Here is a 23,564-nt window from a genome sequence, read left to right on the forward strand (position 1 = left end):
TAATTTTCCTTCCCATCTCTTGCCCCAGGAAACCACTAATCTATTTTCTGTCTCTCTGTATTTGTCTTTTTGGAAATTTCATATAATTGGATTTTTAAAATAGTAGTTTTTTTATCTGGCCTTTTTTACTTAACAATGTTTTGATGTGCATCTAAGTTGGAGGATGTTTCAGTAATTCATTCTTTTTAATACTGAATAGTATTCCATTGCATGGACATACTGTATGCTGTTTATCCCATTAACTAGTTTATTGATCTTTGAGTTGCTTCTACTTTTTTGGCTATTATGAATAATGCTGCTAAACACTTGCCATATAGCATACTTATGTTTCTTCAAAGCAAACATCCTTTAAAATCTGAAATACCAGAGGAGATACAACAGTTCTACAAGTACTGCAAGTAGCTATCTTTAAGAGTCACTAAATGAATTTATGACCAACACCTACAAAATTATCAGTCTCACCAAAGGACTTAAATGAAGTTACAAGCAGACAGACACCTATCTATCTTGCTTGTCTTTAAGAAAATAAAGAATCTTGGCTGCAAGCTTTGAGGCACGAATTAAAAGGAATTCACAAGAAATCTGTAGCTCAGATTCAGAACATACAACTAACAAATTATACCATACAGATTCAACTGTATTATTATACCAACTGTAATCCTTAAACCCAGTAAATTATCATTGGGGTTATAGAAAGAATCAAATTAAGACCACTACATGTAGACAGTTAATTGTCAAAAAATGCCTTACTATTATTGGTGCTGTTGCCATTGAAAGACCCAGAAGAACTGTTACTGTCTTTCTCCTTATCTTGGTTTTCAAAGTCCATATTAAGGGACCTGTGGGGAAAATTGTATAGGTAAGTTTTAGTTTCAAGAAAGAAGCAGATTAGAAAAGTCAGTAATGAGACATAGTTTTAAATGTTAAAGCACTGGGAAAGAAAGGAAGATTTCTTCTGAACAGCTCTGCAAAACAGTTCTCCATGCTAGCTCAGGAGTTTTCCTGACAGCAGATAAAAGCATTCCACTGTGGCTGGATATTCCAGCCATATCTCTGTGCACATCTTTAATTATTTCTGTATGAGAAATACCTAGAAGGGGAAATACTGGGTCAAAAGGCAAGCACAATTTTGAAACTTTTACATACCACACAACTGCTTCTAAAAAGGGTGGACCAATTTACTCTCAGAGCAGTGCATGAGAGAGAGAGAATCAATTCCAGGCAGGTGGATAAGAAGTCTGGGGTCCCCGAGGAGGAGAAAGGGGTCTGGGGCTCTTAAGGAGGAAACAGAGGTCTGGAGTTCTCAAGGAGGAGAAAAGGACAAACATTTTTTTTTCTTTAAGCCCAGAGCTGATGATTGCACAACAAAGCAACTCATCTTGCTTAAGGATATATGTTTTCCCTTAAACTCTGCACCAATGACTATATAACAACAACATATCTTGCTCAAGAATATCTTGTTTCTCCTTAACAAGAACCTTCTGACTAATTTTGTTATTTTAAAACTTGTATACTGTGAGAGTGGGTCTGGTAAGACCTTTCTATTGTCAGTTCTAATCTTGTTAACTTAAGATGTATGCTTTAGGAGTAGGTCTGGTAGAAAGTATGTAAGGCCTTGCTAACACTATGGACTGGGCGCTCTCCATCCCCCTTCTGATGTCTGCGTCAGAAGATTTCTCTGTCCCTACTTTACTTTAATAAAACTCAGCTACACAAAAGGTCTTGAGTGATCAAGCCTGGTCCCTGGTCCCAAAGCTAAATCTTCGGAGATCACAAATTCGACATCGTACACCATCAGCTATCAAGAGCACTTGTTTCTCTTCACCGTATCAGCTCTCCCTCAGCAGCAACATGTATTGAGTTACTGCTGTATCCGGGAGTGTTTTAGGTACTGGAGAGAAACAAGTAGAGAGAAAAACAGGCGCTCATGGATTTTATATTTGAAGAGCAGGGAGACTGAAAATAAACAAGAAAAATTAAATACTGTATATGATATGTTAACAGCTAAGGAATAAGGCAGGAAATGGAGAGGGTAGACCTGAAATTTTAAATGGGGCATGCAGGGCTCATCGGTACTATTTCTGAGTCAAGACTGGAAGAAAGTAGACACATTCAATCTGGGGGACTAAAAATGCTGTACATGTCCTAACTTAGAATCCTTTAACCACTAAACAATTTTATGTACTGACCTTGCCCATTTCTTTCTCTTTGTTTGAACTGTTCAAGTCCTTAGCTCACTTCCTACTACTGCCTTCATTTAAAGTGTCTGTGTGTCCAAAAGAACTTCCTGTGGTGGTGGAAATGCCCTGTACCCTGCACTGACCTATTTGGTAGACATGAGCCCATTAACACTTGAAACGTGCGAGTACAACTTAACGACTGAATTCTGCATTCCATTTCATTTTAATTAATCTAAATTTAAATAATTTGAGAGCTAAAACTATAAAACTTGGGACAAAATCTTTGTGACCTTGAATGTGGCAGTGGATTCTTACCTATGACACCAAAAAACACAACTGAAAAACTGATAAATTGGACTTCAACAAAATTAAAAACCTTGTGAGCACCAAGGAACACTTTAAAAAAAAAAAAAAGAGACAACCGCAAAAGATGGGATAAAATATGTGCTCTTATGTATCTGAGAACATTTAGAATATAGAAAGAACCCCTCCAATTCAATAACAGACAACCCAAATAAAAAGTGGGCAGACAGTGAATAAATCTCTTACCAAAGAAGATAAGCAAATGGTCAGTGAGAACATGAGAAGTTCTTAAACAACACTGGTCATCAGGGAAATATAAGTCAAAATTACAATGAGGTACCACAGCCTTGTCTAACTCAATGAAACCAAGCCATGCCTGGCGGGGCAACCCAAGACAGGCGGGTCATGGTGGAGAGGTCTGACAGAGCCTGGTCCACTGGAGAAGGGACTGGCAAGCCACTTCAGTATTCTTGCCTTGAGAACCCCATGAACAGTATGAAAAGGCAAAATGATAGGATACTAAAAGAGGAACTCCCCAGGTCAGTAGGTGCCCAATATGCTACTGGAGATCAGTGGAGAAATAACTCCAGAAAGAATGAAGGGATGGAGCCAAACCAAAAACAATACCCAGTTGTGGATGTGACTGGTGATAGAAGCAAGATCCAATGCTGTAAAGAGCAATATTGCATAGGAACCTGGATGTCAGGTCCATGAATCAAGGCAAATTGGAGGTGGTCAAACAAGAGATGGCAAGGGTGAACGTCGACATTCTAGGAATCAGCAAACTAAAAATGGAATGGAATGGGTGAATTTAACTCAGATGACCATTATATCTACTACTGCGGGCAGGAATCCCTCAGAAGAGATGGAGTAGCCATCATGGTCAACAAAAGAGTCTGAAATGCAGTACTTGGATTCAATCTCAAAAACGAGAGAATGATCTGTTCGTCTCCAAGGCAAACCATTCAATATCACAGTTATCCAAGTCTATGCCCCAACCAGTAACGCTGAAGAAGCTGAAGCTGAACGGTTTTATGAAGACCTACAAGACCTTCTAGAACTAACACCCAAAAAAGATATCCTTTTAATTATAGGGGACTGGAATGCAAAAGTAGGAAGTCAAGAAACACCTGGAGTAACAGGCAAATTTGGCCTTGGAATGTGGAATGAAGCAGGGCAAAGACTAATAAGAGTTTTGCCAAGAAAATGCACTGGTCATAGCAAACACCCTCTTCCAACAACACAAGAAAGACTCTACACATGGACATCACCAGATGGTCAACACCGAAATCAGACTGATTATATTCTTTGCAGCCAAAGATGGAGAAGCTCTATACAGTCAACAAAAACAAGACCAGGAGCTGACTGTGGCTCAGATCATGAACTCCTTATTGCCAAATTCAGGCTCAAATTGAAGAAAGTAGGGAAAACCGCTAGACCATTCAGGTATGACCTAAATCAAATCCCTTATGATTATACAGTGGAAGTGAGAAATAGATTTAAGGGCCTAGATCTGATAGATAGAGTGCCTGATGAACTATGGACTGAGGGTGTTTGCTGTGACACTGTACACGAGACAGGGATCAAGACCATCCCCATGGAAAAGAAATGCAAAAAAGCAAAATGGCTGTCTGGGGAGGCCTTACAAATAGCTGTGAAAAGAAGAGAGGCAAAAAGCAAAGGAGAAAAGGAAAGATATAAGCGTCTGAATGCAGAATTCCAAAGAATAGCAAGAAGAGATAAGAAAGCCTTCTTCAGCAATCAATGCAAAGAAACAGAGGAAAACAACAGAATGGGAAAGACTAGAGATCTCTTCAAGAAAATTAGACACACCAAGGGAACACTTCATGCAAGGATGGGCTCGATAAAGGACAGAAATGGTATGGACCTAACAGAAGCAGAAAATATTAAGAAGAGGTGGCAAGAATACACAGAAGAACTGTGCAAAATAGATCTTCATGACCCGGATAATCATGATGATGTGATCACTAATCTAGAGCCAGACATCTTGGAATGTGAAGTCAAGCAGGCCTTAAAAAGCATCACTACGAACAAAGCTAGTGGAGGTGATGGAATTCCAGTTGAGCTATTTCAAATCCTGAAAGATGATGCTGTGAAAGTGCTGCACTCAATATGCCAGCAAATTTGGAAAACTCAGCAGTGGCCACAGGACTGGAAAAGGTCAGTTTTCATTCCAATCCCTAAGAAAGGCAATGCCAAAGAATGCTCAAACTACCGCACAGTTGCACTTATCTCACACGCTAGTAAAGTAATGCTCAAAATTCTCCAAGCCAGGCTTCAGCAATACGTGAACCGTGAACTCCCTGATGTTCAAGCTGGTTTTAGAAAAGGCAGAGGAACCAGAGATCAAACTGCCAACATCCGCTGGATCATGGAAAAAGCAAGAGAGTTCCAGAAAAACATCTATTTCTGCTTTATTGACTGAGCCAAAGCCTTTGACTGTGTGGATCACAATTAACTGTGGAAAATTCTGAAAGAGATGGGAATACCAGACCACCTAACCTGCCTCTTGAGAAATCTGTATGCAGGTTAGGAAGCAACAGTTGGAACTGGACATGGAACAACAGACTGGTTCCAAATAGGAAAAGGAGTATGTCAAGGCTGTGTATTGTTACCCTGTTTATTTAACTTCTATGCAGAGTACATCATGAGAAACGCTGGACTGGAAAAAACACAAGCTGGAATCAAGATTGCTGGGAGAAATATCAATCACCTCAGATATGCAGATGACACCACCCTTATGGCAGAAAGTGAAGAGAAGCTAAAAAGCCTCTTGATGAAAGTGAAAGAGGAGAGTGAAAACTTTGGCTTAAAGCTCAGCATTCAGAAAACGAAGATCATGGCATCCGGTCCCATCACTTCATGGGAAATAGATGGGGAAACAGTGGAAATAGTGTCAGACTTTATTTTTTGGGGCTCCAAAATCACTGTAGATGGTGACTGCAGCCATGAAATTAAAAGACGCTTACTCCTTGGAAGAAAAGTTATGACCAACCTAGACAGTATATTCAAAAGCAGAGACATTACTTTGCCGACTAAGGTCCGTCTAGTCAAGGCTATGGTTTTTCCTGTGGTCATGTATGGATGTGAGAGTTGGACTGTGAAGAAGGCTGAGCGCCGAAGAATTGACGGTTTTGAACTGTGGCGTTCGAGAAGATTCTTGAGAGTCCCTTGGACTGCAAGGAGCTCCAACCAGTCCATTCTGAAGGAGATCAAGCCTGGGATTTCTTTGGAAGGAATGATGCTAAAGCTGAAACTCCAGTACTTTGGCCACCTCATGCGAAGTTGACTCATTGGAAAAGACTCTGATGCTGGGAGGGATTGGGGGCAGGAGGAGAAGGGGACGACCGAGGATGAAATGGCTGGATGGCATCACGGACTCGATGGACGTGAGTCTGAGTGAACTCCGGGAGATGGTGATGAACAGGGAGGCCTGGCATGCTACGATTCATGGGGTCGCAAGGAGTTGGACACGACTGAGCGACTGAACTGAAACTGAACCACTACATACCAATTAGGAGGGCTGTGACCAAAGCGTCCGATAACCACCAAGGGTCAGCAAGGCTGTGAAGCATCACACACTGCAGGTGGGGCTGTCAACTGCTGCAGCCATTGCAGAAAATACTGTGGCGATTTTCAATTTCTTTAGCGAGTACAGGTCTACTCAGGCTACTTGTTTCTTGAGTAACCTTGGGCATAGATTGTGATTTATAGATACATCAAAAAATTTATCCATTTCATCTAAGTCGTCAAATTTATTGGCATAAAGTTGTTTATGGTCATCCCTTATTATCCTTTTAATATTTGTGCACTCTAGTAATATCACCTCTTATCCCTGATATTAAGTCTGTGTCTTCCTTTTTTCCCCAGGTTAGTCTGGCTAGAGGGGTACTAACTTCATTGATTTTTTTTTTAATCAGCTTTTAGTTTCAGCCATTTTTCTCCACAGAGAAAATCTATTTGATTTACTTTGGCTTTGATCTTTATTCCTTCCGTCTACTGAATACAGTTTAATTTGCTCCATTTTCCCAGTTTAGTCAGAAATGGTAAAAGGTTTAAGTCATTGATAACTTTTTCCTCTATTCTAATCCAGGTATTTGGAGCTACAATTCCCCTTGCTTTCGCAGCAGTCCATAAATTTGGTATGTTTTCACTTTAATTCAAAATATTTTCCAATTCCTTCTTGCCGTCTTGTTTGATACATGGAAGAGTGTTACTTTATGTTTCCAAACATCTGGGGATTTTCCAGAGCTTTCTCTGCTCAATCCAGTTGTGATTTGTTAGGAATCAAATGTTTGGATCCCCGACAAGATTTATTTGTGGAAGTCCTAACCCTCAATGTGGTGGATGGTATCTGGTGATGGAGCCTTTGGGAGGTAATTTTCCTAAGGTCCTGAGCGTGGGGCCCTCCCAGTAGAAGTGGTATCCTTCTAACAGATCTCTCTCTTCCTCTCTTGTTTCCCTCTCTCCCTTCCAGAGCAAGCATACGCCCAAGAAAGACCATGCACATGAGCGCCTGGTAGGAAGGTGGCCACCTGCAAGCCAGGGAGACAACTCTCCAGAACCCAACCATGGTGGCACTCTGACCTTAGATTTCCATCCTCCAGAACTATGAGAACAATTTCCGTTGTTTAAGTTACCCAGTCTATGGTATTTTGTTATGGCAACCCCAGCGGACTAACAGAGATCAGCATTCATACTTTGTATGCCTTGAATCCTTTTACTGAGACCTTTTTTTAATGTCCCCAAATACATCCTATCCTGGTAAATATCCCACATATACTTGAGGAACATGTGTATTATTACATTGCTGAAGCGTTCAATAAATGCCAGCTTGGCCTGGCTGAGAACATTGCTTAAGCCACTATAACCTTAACGATATTCTGCCTACTTTGTTCTTTCGATTACTGAGAGAGAGGTACTGGAATCTTTAGCTATATCTGTGCATTTGTTTTATTTTTCCTTGAAGCTGTATCAGCTTTTGCTTCATGTATTTTGAAAATCTCCTGTTGGATGCGTAAACATTAGGGATTATCATGTCTTGTTGCTTAACTGACCCCGTTTATCATTATGAAACAAGGCTTTCTGTCTGTAGCAATATTACCTGCTCTGAAAGTTGCTCTGTCTGACATCAGTATAGCCACTCCAGTTTTCTTTTGACGAGTATAAGTTTTATCTTTTCCCAACCTTTACCCTAAATCCTTTTTCCGGCTTTATAGTGTACTCTCTGCAAGTATCATGTAATTGGATCTTACTTTTTTATGCACTCTACCAACTCTTGTTTTCTAATTGGGGTTTTTAGGCCAATTTCACTTAACGTGATTTTTGTTATGATTAGGTTGGAGACTGTTTTTTGTTGTTGCCCCCCTGTACCTGCCTTCTTTTGGATTAACAGTTTTTTAAATGACTCTCTTTTATTTCCTTTGTTGTCTTATTAGCTATAACTCTTTGTTCTTTTTAGTGGCTGTTGTAAAGTTTATAGTGTACATCTTTAATCAACACAGTCTACCTTCAAGTTATATGGCAGTAGTTCATTTATAGTATTAAAACCTGACAACAGTTAACGTTTATTTCCCTCTCAACCCTTGTACTATTATTACCATGCATTTTATTTTTACATGTCGTACCATGAACTCCATGTTATATTATTATTGTTTATATAATCCATTATCTTTTATAAGGAATTTTAAATAAGGGGAAAAAATCTTTTGTATTTATCACTGTAGTCAATTTTTCTCTTTTTTTTGGCCTTGCCCTGTCAAACATTATCATGGGTCACTATTACACAAAACAGAAGTCTGGCTAAATGAGGCTGTGAGGATCCATATATTTGCTCAAACATGAAGATACATGTATTCCAGCTTTCTAAAACAAGGTCCACGGACCTAGGATTAACAGATCCCAGGCTACTGTGACTGGGGTCCAGTAATGGTTAACCACACTACACAGCTGTCATTTCACAAATTAATATTCATTCAATAATACACCAAGGATATATTTCCACATCAATACATACAACTCCTTTTCATTAAAAAAAAAAGGGGGGGGGGGACTTCCTGGTGGCACAATGGATAAGAATCCACCCGCCAATGCAGGAGACACGAGTTCAATTCCTGGACCGGGAAGGTCCCACACGCCAAGGAGCAACTAAGCCCGTGTGCCACAACTACTGAGCCGGTGCCCTAGAGCCCAGGAGCCGCCACTACTGAGCCCATGCACCCTAGGACCTGTGCTCCAAGGAAAAGCCACTGTAACGAGAAGCCAGCACACAGCAATAAATGGTAGCCCCCGCTTGCTGCAACAAGAGAAAGCCCTCGCAAAGCAATGAAGACCCAGCACCCAAAAATTAATTTTAAAAACTATTAAAAAAAGCCAAGAATACTTCTCCTTGAGTTAACTCGATCTGATACCATTTTTGGCTCAATTCCTGCCTTATTAGAGACAAGCAGTAAGAAAAGCAACCTTTTACAGGCAGATGATAGTTTTGATCTTGAACTGCTGCTGCTAAGTCACGTCAGTCGTGTCTGACTCTGTGTGACCCCACAGACTGCAGCCCACCAGGCTCCTGTCCCCGGGATTCTTCAGGCAAGAATAGTGGAGTGGGTTGCCATTTCCTTCTCCAGTGCATGAAAGTGAAAAGTGAAAGTGAAGTCGCTCAGTCGTGTCTGACTCTTCGCGACCCCATGGACTGTAGCCTACCAGGCTCCTCCGTCCACGGGATTTCCCAGGCAAAAGTACCGGAGTGGGTTGCCACTGCCTTCTCCAAGTGATCTTGAACTGGGTGGGATATAACCAACAACTGAGTCTGCCAGATAAACAGTGACAGAAAGAATGACATTTGATCAACATTCTCCAAATTTAAGCTGATACACAAGTACAAATCCCACTGTGCATTTTTGGGTCACTTTGATGTATTGGGTTAGCCAAGAAGTTCATCTGGGTTTTCCCATAACATCTTATGGAAAGACTCTAACAAATTTTTTGCCAACCCAGTAGTTTGATTCAAATACTACATCAGGAAGTAGTTTAACATTCTCTGAGTGCTTTACTAAGGTTTTATTGGGGTGGAGGTGGATATCTAGTGATATTTGCTCTAAATGTTTTTTCAGGCTAAAACTGATTCAGCTGTAAAGAATAGAACTTAGGAAATCAACTTTTAGTATCTTTAGGTACCAGATTGAATTACAGGGGATTTCCTGGGAAAGTCCTGGGCCCACAAGAACTTCCACTGCTTGCTTGGGACAAGGGGAAATATGGGCTTATAGTTAGGCCGTTTTAGGTTCCTAGGTTGTGATAGAAATGCAAATATGCCGTGAGAACTGTTAAGACAAAGAGGCCTATATTCAGCCAGCCATACAGTACATGTCTGGACCACTACCCACGTTTAACAAGAGATCAATATTCAGGAATAATCAGTTGAAGAACTAATAACCCATTGATTTCTCTAGATATTATAAAATGTAACATTAGATCACAGTAAGCTAGCAATCTAGACCACAATTTTCTGCTACCGGTTGTGTCTCCTCAATTTCGGCAAAACTGCTTTTGCTGAAATCTAATTTCATGAAATGCCACCAGGTTATATTGAAGAGTACTATAATTCAGTCAACAAACAAACAATGTTGGTTATGAAGTGCTATGAAATACAACGTTGCATCCTCTTTCTGAGGATCTTTGGGATAAACCTATGTCTGATCTTAAAAGCAAGAATAACTGCAATTCACCTGCACAATTTGGTTCTTTTATTCAGGACATTGTAAAGTTTTAAATTTCTTTCTTTCTTCTGAAAGTTAGCTGCTAGAAAGCTTACTGTGTGTCTGTGGACCACCAGGAGGGGTGCTGGCCACTATGGTATGCATTTTTAGACTTATTTTTGGCTCTACTTTGTCTCCACCCATACCTTTTCTTTGGCCCCATTTTAAGTTACCTTATCTCATCACAGCTTGTAAAACTTAATGGTCTGAAATACTTTTGAACAGGGCAGAGTGAAAATAAACAATTGACAATTGCAGGAAGCAAAAGGGAGCTGAGAACACATTTACTGAAAAGTTATACTTGTTCACCTGTTTGAATTCTGATAATGGAATACAATTATGAATACTGGAGAAGAAAGGCAAAATGGAATTTTTTATTTTAGTACTTTAAGAATACCATGTTTTTTGATCATTCTAATATTGGAAGGAAACACAATGAAAGGGAGCATTCACTTGGTCACGGTAAACACTATATGGTGGAACTTTGCTGTAAGCTAAATGTGTGTTCCCAGAAAAATTAGAGTGGTTTCTATAAAGGGAACCTTGAAAAAGGAACTGATGAGGCTGTTATATATAGCGAGGAACTTGTCCATATGTATTACAATGTACATAACCATTCCCCACACTATCCGATAAATTCAGATTTCTGTAAATGTTTTCTTAAGGTAGGACAGGATATGAGATGGCAAAAGAACAATTCAAAAGATAAACACATCACACATCAGTGCGTGATAAATACATCATGACATGTGTTCAGTCACTCAGCCGTGTCCAACTCTTTGCAGCCCCACGGACTGCAGCACGTCTGGCTTCCCTGTCCATCACCAACTCCCGGAGCTTACTCAAACTCACGCCCATTGAGTCGGTGATGCCATCCAACCATCTCATCCTCTGTTGTCTCCTTCTCCCGCCTTTAATCTTTCCCAGCATCAGGGTCTTTTCCAATGAGTCAGTTCTTCGCATCAGGTGGCCAATGTATTAGAGCTTCAGCTTCAGCATCAGTCCTTCCAATGAACATGCAGGACTCACTCATTTCCTTTAGGATTGACTGGTTTGGTCTCTCTGCAGTCCGCGGGACTCTCCAGAGTCCTCTCCAGCACCACAGTTCAGAAGCATCAATTCTTCGGCACTCAGCTTTCTTTTTACAGTCCCAGTGTCACACCCATACACAACCACTGGAAAAACCACAGCTTTGACTAGACGGACCTTTGTTGGCAAAGTAATGTCTCTGCTTTTTAATATGCTGTCTATGATCATAACTTTTCTTCCAAGGAGCAAATGTTTTTTAATTTCATGGCTGCAGTCACCATCTGCAGTGATTTTGGAGCCCCCAAAAATAAAGTCTGACACTGTTTCCCCATCTATTTGCCATGAAGTGATGGGACTGGATGCCATGATCTTAGTTTTCTGAATGTTGAGCTTTAAGCCAACTTTTTCACTCTCCTCTTTCACTCAAGGGGCCCTTTAGTTCTTCTTCGCTTTCTGCCATAAGGGTGGTATCACCTGCATATCTGAGGTTATTGATATTTCTCCCAGCAATCTTGATTCCTGCTTGTGCTTAATCCAGTCCAGCATTTTGCATGATGTGCTCTGCCTATGAGTTAAATAAGCAAGGTGACATATCCAACCTTGATGTACAACTTTCCCTATTTGGAACCAGTTTGTTGTTCCATGTCCAGTTCTAACTGTTGCTTCTCGACCTGCATACAGATTTCGCAGGAGGCAGGTCAGGTGCTCTGGTATTCCGATCTCTTTCAGAATTTCCAGTTTGTTGTGATCCACACAGTCAAAGGCTTTGACGTAGTCAATAAAGCAGATGTTTTTCTGGAACTCTCTTTTTCTGTGATCCAATGGATGTTGGCAATTTGATCTCTGGTTCCTCTACCTTTTCTAAATCCAGCTTCAACATCTGAAAGTTAACGGTTCATGTACTGTTGAAGCCTGGCTTGGAGAATTTTGAGCATTACTTTGCTAGTGTGTGAGATGAGTGCAGTTGTGCGGTAGTTTGAGCACTCTTTGGCATTGCCTTTCTTTGGGACTGGAATGAAAACTGACCTTTTCCAATCCTGTGGCTGCTGCTCAGTTTTCCAAATTTGCTGGCATATTGAGTGCAGCACTTTCACAGCATCATCTTTTAGGATTCGAAATAGCTCAGCTGGAATTCTATCACCTCCACTAGCTTTGTTCGAAGCGATGCTTCCGAAGGCCCACTTGACTTTGGGACTCCAGGATGTCTGCCTCTAGGTGAGTGATCACACCATTGAGATTATTTGGGTCATTAAGATCGTTTTTGTATAGCTCTTCTGTGTATTCTTACCACCTCTTCTTGATAGTAGAATGATATTTCTGTCCTTTATTGTGCCCATCTTTGCATGAAATGTTCCCTTGGTATCTCTAATTTTCTTGAAGAGAGATCACTAGTGTTTCCCATTCTATTGTTTTCCTCTTTTTCTTTGCACTGATCACTGAGGAAGGCTTTCTTATCTCTCCTTGCTATTCTCTGGAACTCTGCATTCAAATGGGTATATCGTTCCTCTTCTCCTTTGCCTTTTGCTTCTCTCGTCTTCTCAGCTATTTGTAAGGCCTCCTCAGACAACCATTTTGCCTTTCTGCATTTCTTTTTCTTGGGGATGGTCTTGACCCCTGCGTCCTGTACAATGTCACGAACCCCTGTCTATAGTTCTTCAGGCACTCTATCAGATCTAATCCCTTGAATCTGTTTGTCACTTTCACTATATAATCATAAGGGATTTGATTTAGGTCATACCTGAATGGTCTAGTGGTTTTCCCTACTTTCTTCAAGTTAAGTCTGAATTCTGCAATAAGGAGTTCATGATCTGAGCCACAGTCAGCTCCCGGTCTTGTTTTTGTTGACTGAATAGAGCTTCTCCATCTTTGGCTGCAAACAATCTGATTTTGGTGTTGACCATCTGGTGATGTCCATGTGTAGAGTCTTGTCTTGTGTTGTCAGAAGAGGATGTTTGCTATGACCAGTGCATTCTAAAACTCTGTTAGCCTTTGCCCTGCTTCATTTTGTACTCCCAAGGCCAAACTTGCTTGTTACTCCAAGTATCTTTTGACTTCTTCCTTTTGCATTCCAGCCCCCTATAATATATGAAAAGGATATCTTTTCTGGGTGTTAGTTCCAGAAGGTCTTGTAAATCTACATAGAACCATTCAACTTCAGCTTCTTCAGCATTACTGGTTGGGGCACAGACTTGGATTACTGTGATACTGAATGGTTTGCCCTGTAAACGAACAGAGATCATTCTGTGGTTTTTGAGATTGTATCCAAGCACTGCATTTCAGGCTCTTCTGTTGACTATGATGGCTACTCCATTTCTTCTAAGGGATTCTTGCCCACAGTAGTAGATATAATGGCCATCTGAGTTAAATTCACCCATTCCAGTCCATTTTAGTTCACTGATTCCTCAAATGTTGATGTTCACTCTTGACATCTCCTGTTTGACCACTTCCAATTTGCCTTGATTCATGGACCTAACATTCCAGGTTCCTATACAATATTGCTCTTCACAGCATTGGACTTTACTTCCATCACCAGTCACATCCACAGCTGGGTGTTGTTTTTGCTTTGGCTCCCTCTCTTCGTTCTTTCTGGAGTTATTTCTCCACTGATCTCCAGTAGCATATTGGGCACCTACTGACCTAGGGAGTTTATCTTTCAGTGTCCTATCTTTTTGCCTTTTCATAATGTTCATGGGGTTTTCAAGGCAAGAATACTGAAGGGGTTTGCCATTCCCCTCTCCAGTGGACCATGTTTTGTCAGAACTCTCCACCATGACCTGTCCATCTTGGGTGGCCATAGCTCATGGTGAGTTGGTCTGTGAACCATAATAAGACTTATTTTGGTTAACCCGCTCTAACTTTACAGTTACATGCATTTGGTATGAAGGTCAAAAAAAATCATATAAAGTACATTCTTTATCATCTCTGCACTGTCTTCCTAGAGAAGGTTTGGGTATAAGCAAATAAACTACCCTCAAAATTAAAGAAAGCACGGGGCGGTGCTTGCCTTGAAAAAAGACAGTACTCTATAAAAGTTCCATTATTCCTTTATATAGTAACTTTACATAAACATAAAGAGATACATCTGTATTATATTTATGTATTACCTTTTTATCAATTATAAAGTATATCTTCCTTTTGATTTCCTTTTAGATCTACTTCAAGCCTGCTGTTCTTTTTTTTGTCTGTGATTCCCGTGGGGACAGAACTCAAGTGTCTTCACAGTAATAAGCTGCCTAAAATATTCTAAACCATCTCACACTGTGATTTCTAGGTTCCTATGCCCATCTGAGTGGTCTCTTTCACCTTCCCTGCCCCTCCATTAATGTTTTCCTGTTGGTTTGTCAAAGGCTGTGGGGAAATACTTATTACATGAGTAATTATGCTATTTTCTCCCCCTAAGCAGCTGGAAAGATTAAGGATATCAGGTGTCATCTTTAGTTAAAACAGGAAGTCTAGCAAGCAGAGCTCAGCCAAGGCATGGCAAACGTAAGGGCTCTTAGATTGAGGATTTGTTTTGGGTTTTAAAATCTAGTTTTATTTGCCACAGTTCTCCCCTCTGTACTTAGAAATGTGAAAGCCTGGGGGAAAATAACCAGTACAGCGCACAAACCTTTCATCCTGTGTTTTATGATTTTCTCCATGTCTTCAGAGCTTTAAATAAAATGTATTATTTAAATGAGCAAATAATGTATTTTTTATGGTCCTAAATCAGAGGAGGTAAGAACATTTGGCTGGGCATCGGGAGAGACAATAGGGATAGGGCTAATCAAATTCAAGAGGCATTTCTTGTGCAAGTGCTATATGGAAGGCAGCATGAAAGGGGAGGCCACGGGAGGAGGAATCTGCAGGAAGAAGTGGTGATAAAACCATCAAGGCTGAGCAAGGATGAAGAATGAGAGGAAATGTTTTTGACTTAGCAAAAAAAGGAGACTCTGAGAACTTCAGGAGAGCTTCAACAGATTTGTAAAAGGTTAAAAACATATCAATGAGTAGGTCCATAAAGTGCCACCTGCAATGAAGCGCCAACAATGCGCAATAACAGCAAGAGTTTATCCAGTGTGCAGGTCACCTGAATGAGGCTAGAGTACAGGGCTCCCATCCTAAGCCTACAGAACAACCTTCCCCAGGTGATTCTTATGGTCGGAGAACCCTACTGAAGAAAAAAAAAAAAATCACAAAAAAGGGTTTTTAAGAAACTTCTCATTTCTTCTGAGAAGAATTTATTTGCTTCACAAATGAAACGTTATTGTTCTCAATAGCCAGCCAGCAGTAGAGTACTGCCTGAGTTTAAATCCCAGCTTCATCACTTATTACTTGGGTGAGCTACGTAACATTTCTGGGCCCTAGTTTCCTCATTTATAAAATGGGAATAACAGTATTTATTCTGCTGAATTGATATAAAGATTAAATGATACTTTAGGTAAAGCATTTACCACTGTACGTGGAACATAAATGCTCAGTAAAACATTAGCTATTTTCTTCATCAGGTTTCTTTAATAAAGTCAATGTCTAACCAAAGAAAATTCTAGTAGCCAGTAACAATCATACATCTCTAAACAACCCCCTCAGAGTAACAAAGAGAAGTCACTCACAACATCTGAGAAGCATCTAAACTGGTAGAAACAGCAGAAGCGAGACAGCAAGATAGACTAGTCAGCAACATTTGGCACCCTAGGGTACCCAGAAGAACTATACAAAAAGATCTTAATGACCCAGATCACACGACTGTGTGATCACTCACCTAGAGTCAGACATCCTGGAGTCCAAAGTCAAGTGGGCCTTAGGAAGCATCACTATGAACAGTTAGTGGAGGTGATGGAATTCCAGCTGAGCTGTATCAAATCCTAAAGGATGATACTGTGAAAGCGCTACACTCAAGATGCCAGCAAATTTGGAAAACTCAGCAGTGGCCACAGGACTGGAAAAGGTCAATTTTCATTCCAATCAAGAAAGGCAATGCCAAAGAATGTTCAAACTACTGCACAATGGCACTCATTTCACAGGCTAGCAAAGTAACAACTCAAAATTCTCCAAGCTAGGCTTCAACAGTACATGAACTGAGAACTTTCAGATGTTCAAGCTAGATTTAGAAAAGGTAGAGGAACCAGAGATCCATCGGATCATAGAAAAAGCAAGAGAATTCCATAAAAACATTTACTTCTGCTTCACTGAGTATTCTTAAGCCTTTGACTGTGTGGATCACATCAAACTGTGGAAAATTCTTGAAGAGATGGGAATACCAGACCACCTGACCTGCCTCCTCAGAAATCTATAATGCAGGTCAAGAAGCAACAGTTAGAACTGGACATGGAACAATGGACTGGCTCCAAATTAGGAAAGGAGTACATCAAGGCTATATACTGTCACCCTGCCTGTATAACTTATATACAGAGTATATCATGCGAAATGCTGGGCTGGATGATTCCACAAGCTGGAATCAAGACTGCCAGGAGAAATATGAGTATGATATGCAGATGACACCACCCTAGTGGCAGAAAGCGAAGAACTAAAGAGGCTCTTGATGAAAGTGAAAGAGGAGTGAAAAAGTTGGCTTAAAGCTCAGCATTCAAAAAACTAAGATCATGGCATCTGGCCCCATCACTTCATGGCAAAGAGATGGGGAAATAATGGAAACAGTGACAGACTTTATTTTCTTGGGCTCCAAAATCACTGCGGATGGTGACTGCAGCCATGAAATGAAAAGATGCTTGCTCCTTGGAAGAAAAGCTATGACCAACCTAGACAGCATATTAAAAAGCAGAGATATTACTTTGCCAACAAAGGTCCATCTAATCAAAGCTATGGTTTTTCCAGTAGTCATGTATGGACGTGAGAGTTGGGCCATAAAGAAGGCCGAGCACCGAAGAATTGACGCTTTCTAACTGTGGTGTTGGAGAAGAATCTGGAGAGTCCCTTGGACTGCAAGGGGATCAAACCAGTCAATTCTAAAGAAATCAGTCCTGAATATTCATTAGAAGGACTGATGCTGAAACTGAGGCTTCAGTACTTTGGCCACCTGATGCAAAGAACTGACTCACTGGAAAAGACCCTGACTCTGGGAAAGACTGAAGGCAGGAGGAGAAGGGGATGACAGAGGATGAGATGGTTGGATGGCATCACCGACTCGACAGACATGAGTTTGAGCAAGCTCCAGGAGATGGGGAAGGACAGGGAAGCTTGGCATGCTGAAGTCCATGAGGTTGCAAAGAGTCGGACACGACTGATTGACTGAACAGTAACAGGGCACCAGCTGGCTGTGCTCTAATGAATCCCCTGTATTTTCATCAAGCAATCCTCCAAATAAATAATCGGTCAGTTCTTCATTCAGCTATGCCTTGTTTACATTAAAGCAAGAACCCAGGAAATCACTCTAGCAGGTTTACTCACTGACCGCTGCCAGTTCTGTTTCTGCTGCTGTGAAAAGGTTTGTTTTCTGGCTGCACTGGGTCATCACTCCCATTACCACCCGAGCTCCGCCTCCTGCCAGGTCAGCGGCGGCACTGCATTCTCACAGGAGTGCAAACCTTACTGTGAACTGTGCATGTGAATGATCTAGGCTGCACGCTCCTTATGAGAATCATCCAGAAACCACCCTCAGCCCCGTCACTCTGCCAAAGTCTGTGGGAAAACTGTCCTCTATGAAACTGGCCCCTGGTGCCAAAAAGGTTGGGGACAGCTGATTTAAACTATAAAAATGTACACAGTATGTCAGTACATGCCAAATAAAATGTCACTTGAACTAATGAAAGGAGTTTCAGAATTGTGAGTCTAAAGTTTTGGGTTTTTTTTAATTATAAAAACTTCTGAAATGTTATTATATACTCAAAAAGAAAAAAAAATTGTCTAAAGCATAGAGATACAAAAAATACAGGATCATGCTGATGAGGTTCTAAGCTGCTCTGGCTTGACTGATGCTTCCTAAGGTGGCTACGAACCTAGGGTTCTCAGCAGAAGTCTCCATGAGTAAAACATTTATCAACTGATATTGGATTATCCACAGTATTTTACTTGTTCTACTCAATGCTGACATAAAACCTGGAAGTCTGTAATTTTACCAAGTACTCATTAAAATCCAAATATAGTGCTAGGTAATTCAAAACCCTTAAGTTTGATTATTTCCTTTAACACTGCTGCTCCCTTTCAAGTTCTCAATTTAAAATTTCCCAGGCAGCCTTTATTTTTAAATGTGTACACCACAAAACTATCGGTTATACAACCACTAAGATTTCTCTAAAGTAAGAATATAGAAAAGAAGAAGGGAGTGAGTATCTAGCTTCCTTATCTTTATATTTCTATGGCTGTCTGCTAGGATGGGAACTTCAAGAAGATCCAGTCTCAGCATTCCTAAGGTCAGCAGAGAGAATACTTGGTAAATGCAACCGTGCACAATTCTCATAACAGTAGCCTGAACCTTATAAAATTACACGTGTATGTCAAGAAGGTGGACTATCTATTGGCAGTTTCATATGCGGTCAACATACGGCAATGCCTTTTTTTTTTTTTAATTAAGAAGAACATTCTGTCCCTTTGAGACACTGCAGAACCACTGTCAAGGACTCTCTCCTTAACTCTCTTAATAAGTATACTTAATGTGAACCATTTTTCCCCCAGAACCAGAATTTAAGCGATTAGTTTTCACTTATTTGCATTAAAATGCCAAAGCCATAAGCAAAACCAAGAAGTGTTTTAACAGGCAACCAAAGAATAAATATCAGAATTATCCTGTTCAACTCAATTCTTGTCAAAGTCATGTTTCTCTTCAAAGAAGCAATAAATTCTGGTCCCAACACCCAGAACTATGAGTCTTCCACCTCCAACAGAAATCAACCCCATTGTGAGAGCATCTTACCTGAAACTACCATAGACTATAAGTAGAATGGAAATCAGAAAAGTAGACACTTGACTGGAATCCACCAGGGAATAGGCCCTAGAGAAAAGAGGGAAAAAAAATTTAATCACATGGCAGCAAACTCATGGAATCTACAGTCTAATGGAGTTCTAGAAACTCCACTAAGTTTTATTTTTGTCTAAGAAGGAAAAAAGGTATAAATTAGCATGAACAAAGTATTAATTGAAACACAGAACTGGTAGTTTAGCATAAAAAGTAAATGTACAGATTCACAGTTTTCATTAGCTGGCCTTCACCGGGTGTTCAATGGTATCAATGCAAAACTGCTGTCTCAGTAATAACACACACACGTGCTTCCACTCCCAAGTACCAAAATATCTACCAACTCTGTACTTGTGAATTATCAGTAGTATCTTAGTGATTTCACTCAGTAATAAAGTAAAGCTCATGTCTCTCCTGGATTCTAGCTTCGTTTTTTTTTTAACTGTCTATTGGTTCTCTTCATGTGTATCCCACAGAAGGTTCTTAAAAGCAACAGGTTGAAAACTACAGTCATTGTTCTTCCCTTCATACCTGACCCTCTCAAGGCATAGCACGGTTCCTTCAGCTTTCCTGACACCCTCTTCCCTTCCTTTCCATATTATGGCGACAGTCCGAAAGCCCCACAGCTTCCACTTCCCCAAGTAACCTCCCCTTCACGGAACACAGCCTTGTGATGAAGGGGCCTGTGTAACTCAGTGAAGCTAAGAGTCATGCTGTGCAGGGCCACGCAAGATGGACGGGTCAGAGGAAAGAGTACTGACAAAATGTGGTCCCCTGGAGGAGGGAATGGCAACCCACTCCACAGTATTCTTGCCAAGAGAACCCCAAAACTATATGAAAAGGCAAAAAGATATGACACCAGAAGATAAGCCCCCCAGGTTGGAAGGTGTCCAATATGCTACTGGGAAGAGCAGAGGGTAATTACTAATAGCTCCAGAAAGGATGAAGCAGCTGGGCCAAAACGTAAATGAGGCTCAGTTGTGCGTGTCTGGTGGTGAAAGTAAAGTCCAGTGCTGCAAAGAACAGTACTGCCTAGGACACGAATCTGAGCAAACCCCAGGAGACAATGAAGGACAGGGAAGCCTGGCATGCTGTAGTCCATGGTGTCACAAGAGTTGGACACAACTCAGCGACTGCATAACAAAAATAAATACCCTATTTCTCTTAGCGTTACTGCCAGTTCCTTAGCTCCCTTCTATGGCTTGACTATCAGAAGTAAAAAAAAATTTTTTGGCCACACCATGTGGCATGTAGGATCTTAGTTCCCAGACCAGGAGTCAAAGCTGGACGCCCTGCAGTGAAAGCTCGGAGTCCTAACCACTGGACTGCCAGGCAAGTCCCAATGTTTTCAAGTCTGTCTTCGGAAATTCACCCTTTTGAGTATCCATTCATGTTAGGGATTTCCCCAGAACAAATTTTTCCTCTTTTCATTCATCAAATACTTAATGATGATCCTGTGCCTGGCACTCTGCCAGCTCCCAGGGATGGAATAAAAAATAAGGTTGTCTTGGTCCTGTCTCTTAACGTCTTTCTAAAGGAACTTAAAGTTTGGGCTAAAGGAATGAAAACAAAAAGCTAACATAAGCAAGTGAACGTAACTGCTGAAAATGTTATAAAGGGGAGGAAGAGAAGTACAGGATACCCTGAGAATGTGTAACAGGTGGAGCCTACCAAACTGGGGGTCGGGGGCTTCCTTAGGGAGGTAGAGGAGGGAGAGAGACACAAGACTCAATAAAACAGGATTTGGTGACCGTTCAGGAGAACTGAGACGACCCCAGGTTTCTGCTGAGCAGCTGGTGGATGGCTGTACCATCTGGCAAAAAAGGCGACAAGAACAGGAGCAGCAGAGTTGAAGTTCCCAATGTGCTGAGGAGCAGCTGGCTCTCTGGGTCCAGAGTCCAGAAGCCACTCTACGCTAAGGACACAGACCGGGAGCTCATGACCCTCCACATGGAAACTGAAGCCACGGTTGCACGAGAGGAGGACCCGGGATGAATGCCCGAAAAGCCAGAAATCTGAAGATCAGGAAGGAGGAGGAGCTGCAAAGAAAACATGTTAAGATTGAGAAAGAAGACGACGACCCACAATAGCAAGGTGAAGTGTTTGCAAAGAGGCAGCAGGATGAGACAAGATGGTGCCTGAACCTAAAACCGGTCTACCCCTGACCCGCAGCTGACCAGTTACGTAACCTCTCTAAGCTTTAGCTAGTTCCCACCTGTGAAATGAGAATAATGACAACACCTCCCTCGAAGAGCTGTCAAAAGATTAAATGAGGCTTTCCCTGGTGGCTCAGTGGTAAAGAGCCCGCCTGCCAATGCAGGAGATGTGGGTTCGATCCCTGGCCCAGGAAGATCCCACATGCTGTGTAGCAATTAAGCTTGCGCCACAACTACTGAACCTGCGCTCTAGACCCTGCGAGGCACAGCTAATGAAGCCCTGTGCCCTAGAGCCCATGCTCTGCAACAAGAGAGCCCGCTGCAATGAGACGCCTGCCCACCGCAGCCCAGAGGAGGCTCTGAGTGCCACAACCAGAGGAAGCCCACACAGCAACCAGGACCCTGCGCAGCCCCAAAGAAAGAAAGAAAGAAAACTTTACAGAATTAAGATTAAGACAAAGCTCTACATTAGTAAAACAAATTGCTTTAAAAAAGAATGAAATGAGAATTCACACACAGAGCTGAACCCAGTAATTACTCAATGTTCACTGCTTGTATTAGGAGGGAGAGGTCATGAGTGCTGAAGGTGGCTGAGATGTCAAGTAAGATGAAAACTGCAAGTCACTGGGTTTATTTAATGTGTGAGTCACTGATGACTTTAGCAAGAACAGTTTTAATGGAGTGAGCGGTGGGGACAGGTGTCAGGTTGGAACTGGCTGAGAAGTTAAAGGTAAGGAAATGAAGATAGCTTTTTGAAAAGCACAGTTCCAACGGAGACAGCAGCTAGAGGGCAATGAATGCAAGGTAAGGGAAGTCTTAATTTATTTTTAAAGACAGGAGATACTCAACCTTTCTTGTATGTTAACTGGAAATTATACCAGTGAAGAGGAAAGTTGGATGAACAGAGAAGGATAAGTTTCCTTTTACCTTTCTAAAAAAACCCAGGACATAAAATGAAATTTCATAAGACACTGTGGCCTATACTGTCAAATTTTTTATCTTTAGTTATTAAAGACACATGCTGAAGTAGCTCTGGGTAAAATGATATAAGTGAAGTGAAGTTGCTCAGTCATGTCCAACTCTTTGCAACCCCATGGACTGTAGCCTACCAAGCGCCTCTGTCTACGGGATTTTCCAGGCAATAGTACTGGAGTGGATTGCCATTTCCTTCTCCAGGAGATCTTCCCAACCCAGGAATCAAACCTGGGCCTCCCGCATTGTAGACAGACGCTTTACCGTCTGAGCCACCAGGGAAGTCCTAAGATGATGTAAGGCTTGCTTGGAAATATTCCAGGAGTAAGAAAGGTAGGAAGGACAGTTTTTTTTTTAAGGTGAAATTGTTTTTAATTATCGAAACTGGAATGACAGGTATATGGGGGTTCCTTATGCTCTTCTGCTTTTGCCTATTTTCTGAAAACCTCCACACACACACACGAAAGGAGATTTTCTCTTCTTTACAGCAGTCTGTGAGAAGGTGAGACAATGAAAAGCATGCGAGGTGAATGAATACAGCCACTTATCTTCTGGGTTGTGAGTTCTGTCCCACAGCACCCCACAGTGGGCACCCACAATTTCCTAAAACTTCAGTCAGCAAAGGGGATGCAGATGCGGGACAGCGGATGGCCGCTCCAGCCCCTTTGCTAGCCTCCGTCCAGCTACCAGCTTACCCACTAAGAGACACCTGTACTCCCCCACCTCCCCCTTTACCATCCAGCCTAGAGATCTTCCCGTATCAGTATACAGAGCTCTTTACTTTATTTTCTTTAAACATCTGCATAGTATTCCACTGTGTGGACATACCACTTTTTTTTTTTTTCCCCAAAAAGCAAATCCCTTTTGTTTCTAAAAATTCTGCTACAATTCTGTTACAAAGAGCTTTGTAAGTTATACTCACAGTCACACACAAGAAATAACACATCTACAGAGAATAAAGTTCCTGAGAATACGGTTGTGGGATGGAAGAGGAAATGCAGCATGATAAACGTGGAGGAAATGCAGCGTGATAAACATGGTCAAGCTGCTCACCAGAGAGGTTTTATCATTTTGCACTATGACCAGTAACAGACCAGCGTCTCTGTTTTCCAAAGCCTTGTCAACAGTGAGTGTTGTCCAACTTTTGAAATTTTTTTAACCAATCTAACAGATGAAGATTCATATTTCAATATGGTTTTCATTTGCGTTACTTTTATGATGTAATTAATTTCAAAGTGAATTAAAGTGAGACTGAGTA

General features: G+C 41.3%; 1 protein-coding gene across 1 annotated transcript in view; it reads right to left on the reverse strand.

The window, feature by feature from the left end:
* The window catches only part of SPPL3 (signal peptide peptidase like 3), a 100,155-nt gene that overhangs the window by 14,242 nt on the left and 62,349 nt on the right, over positions 1 to 23,564 (reverse strand). Inside the window, exons 2-3 of the mRNA XM_069558205.1 lie at positions 19,137 to 19,214; positions 751 to 839 (exon numbers count right to left, since the gene is read on the reverse strand). Coding sequence (XP_069414306.1) covers positions 751 to 839; positions 19,137 to 19,214 — 167 coding nt within the window. The remainder of the gene's footprint in view (positions 1 to 750; positions 840 to 19,136; positions 19,215 to 23,564) is intronic.

Source organism: Ovis canadensis, chromosome 17, assembly GCF_042477335.2.
Source record: "Ovis canadensis isolate MfBH-ARS-UI-01 breed Bighorn chromosome 17, ARS-UI_OviCan_v2, whole genome shotgun sequence".
Taxonomy (NCBI): Eukaryota; Metazoa; Chordata; class Mammalia; order Artiodactyla; family Bovidae; genus Ovis; species Ovis canadensis.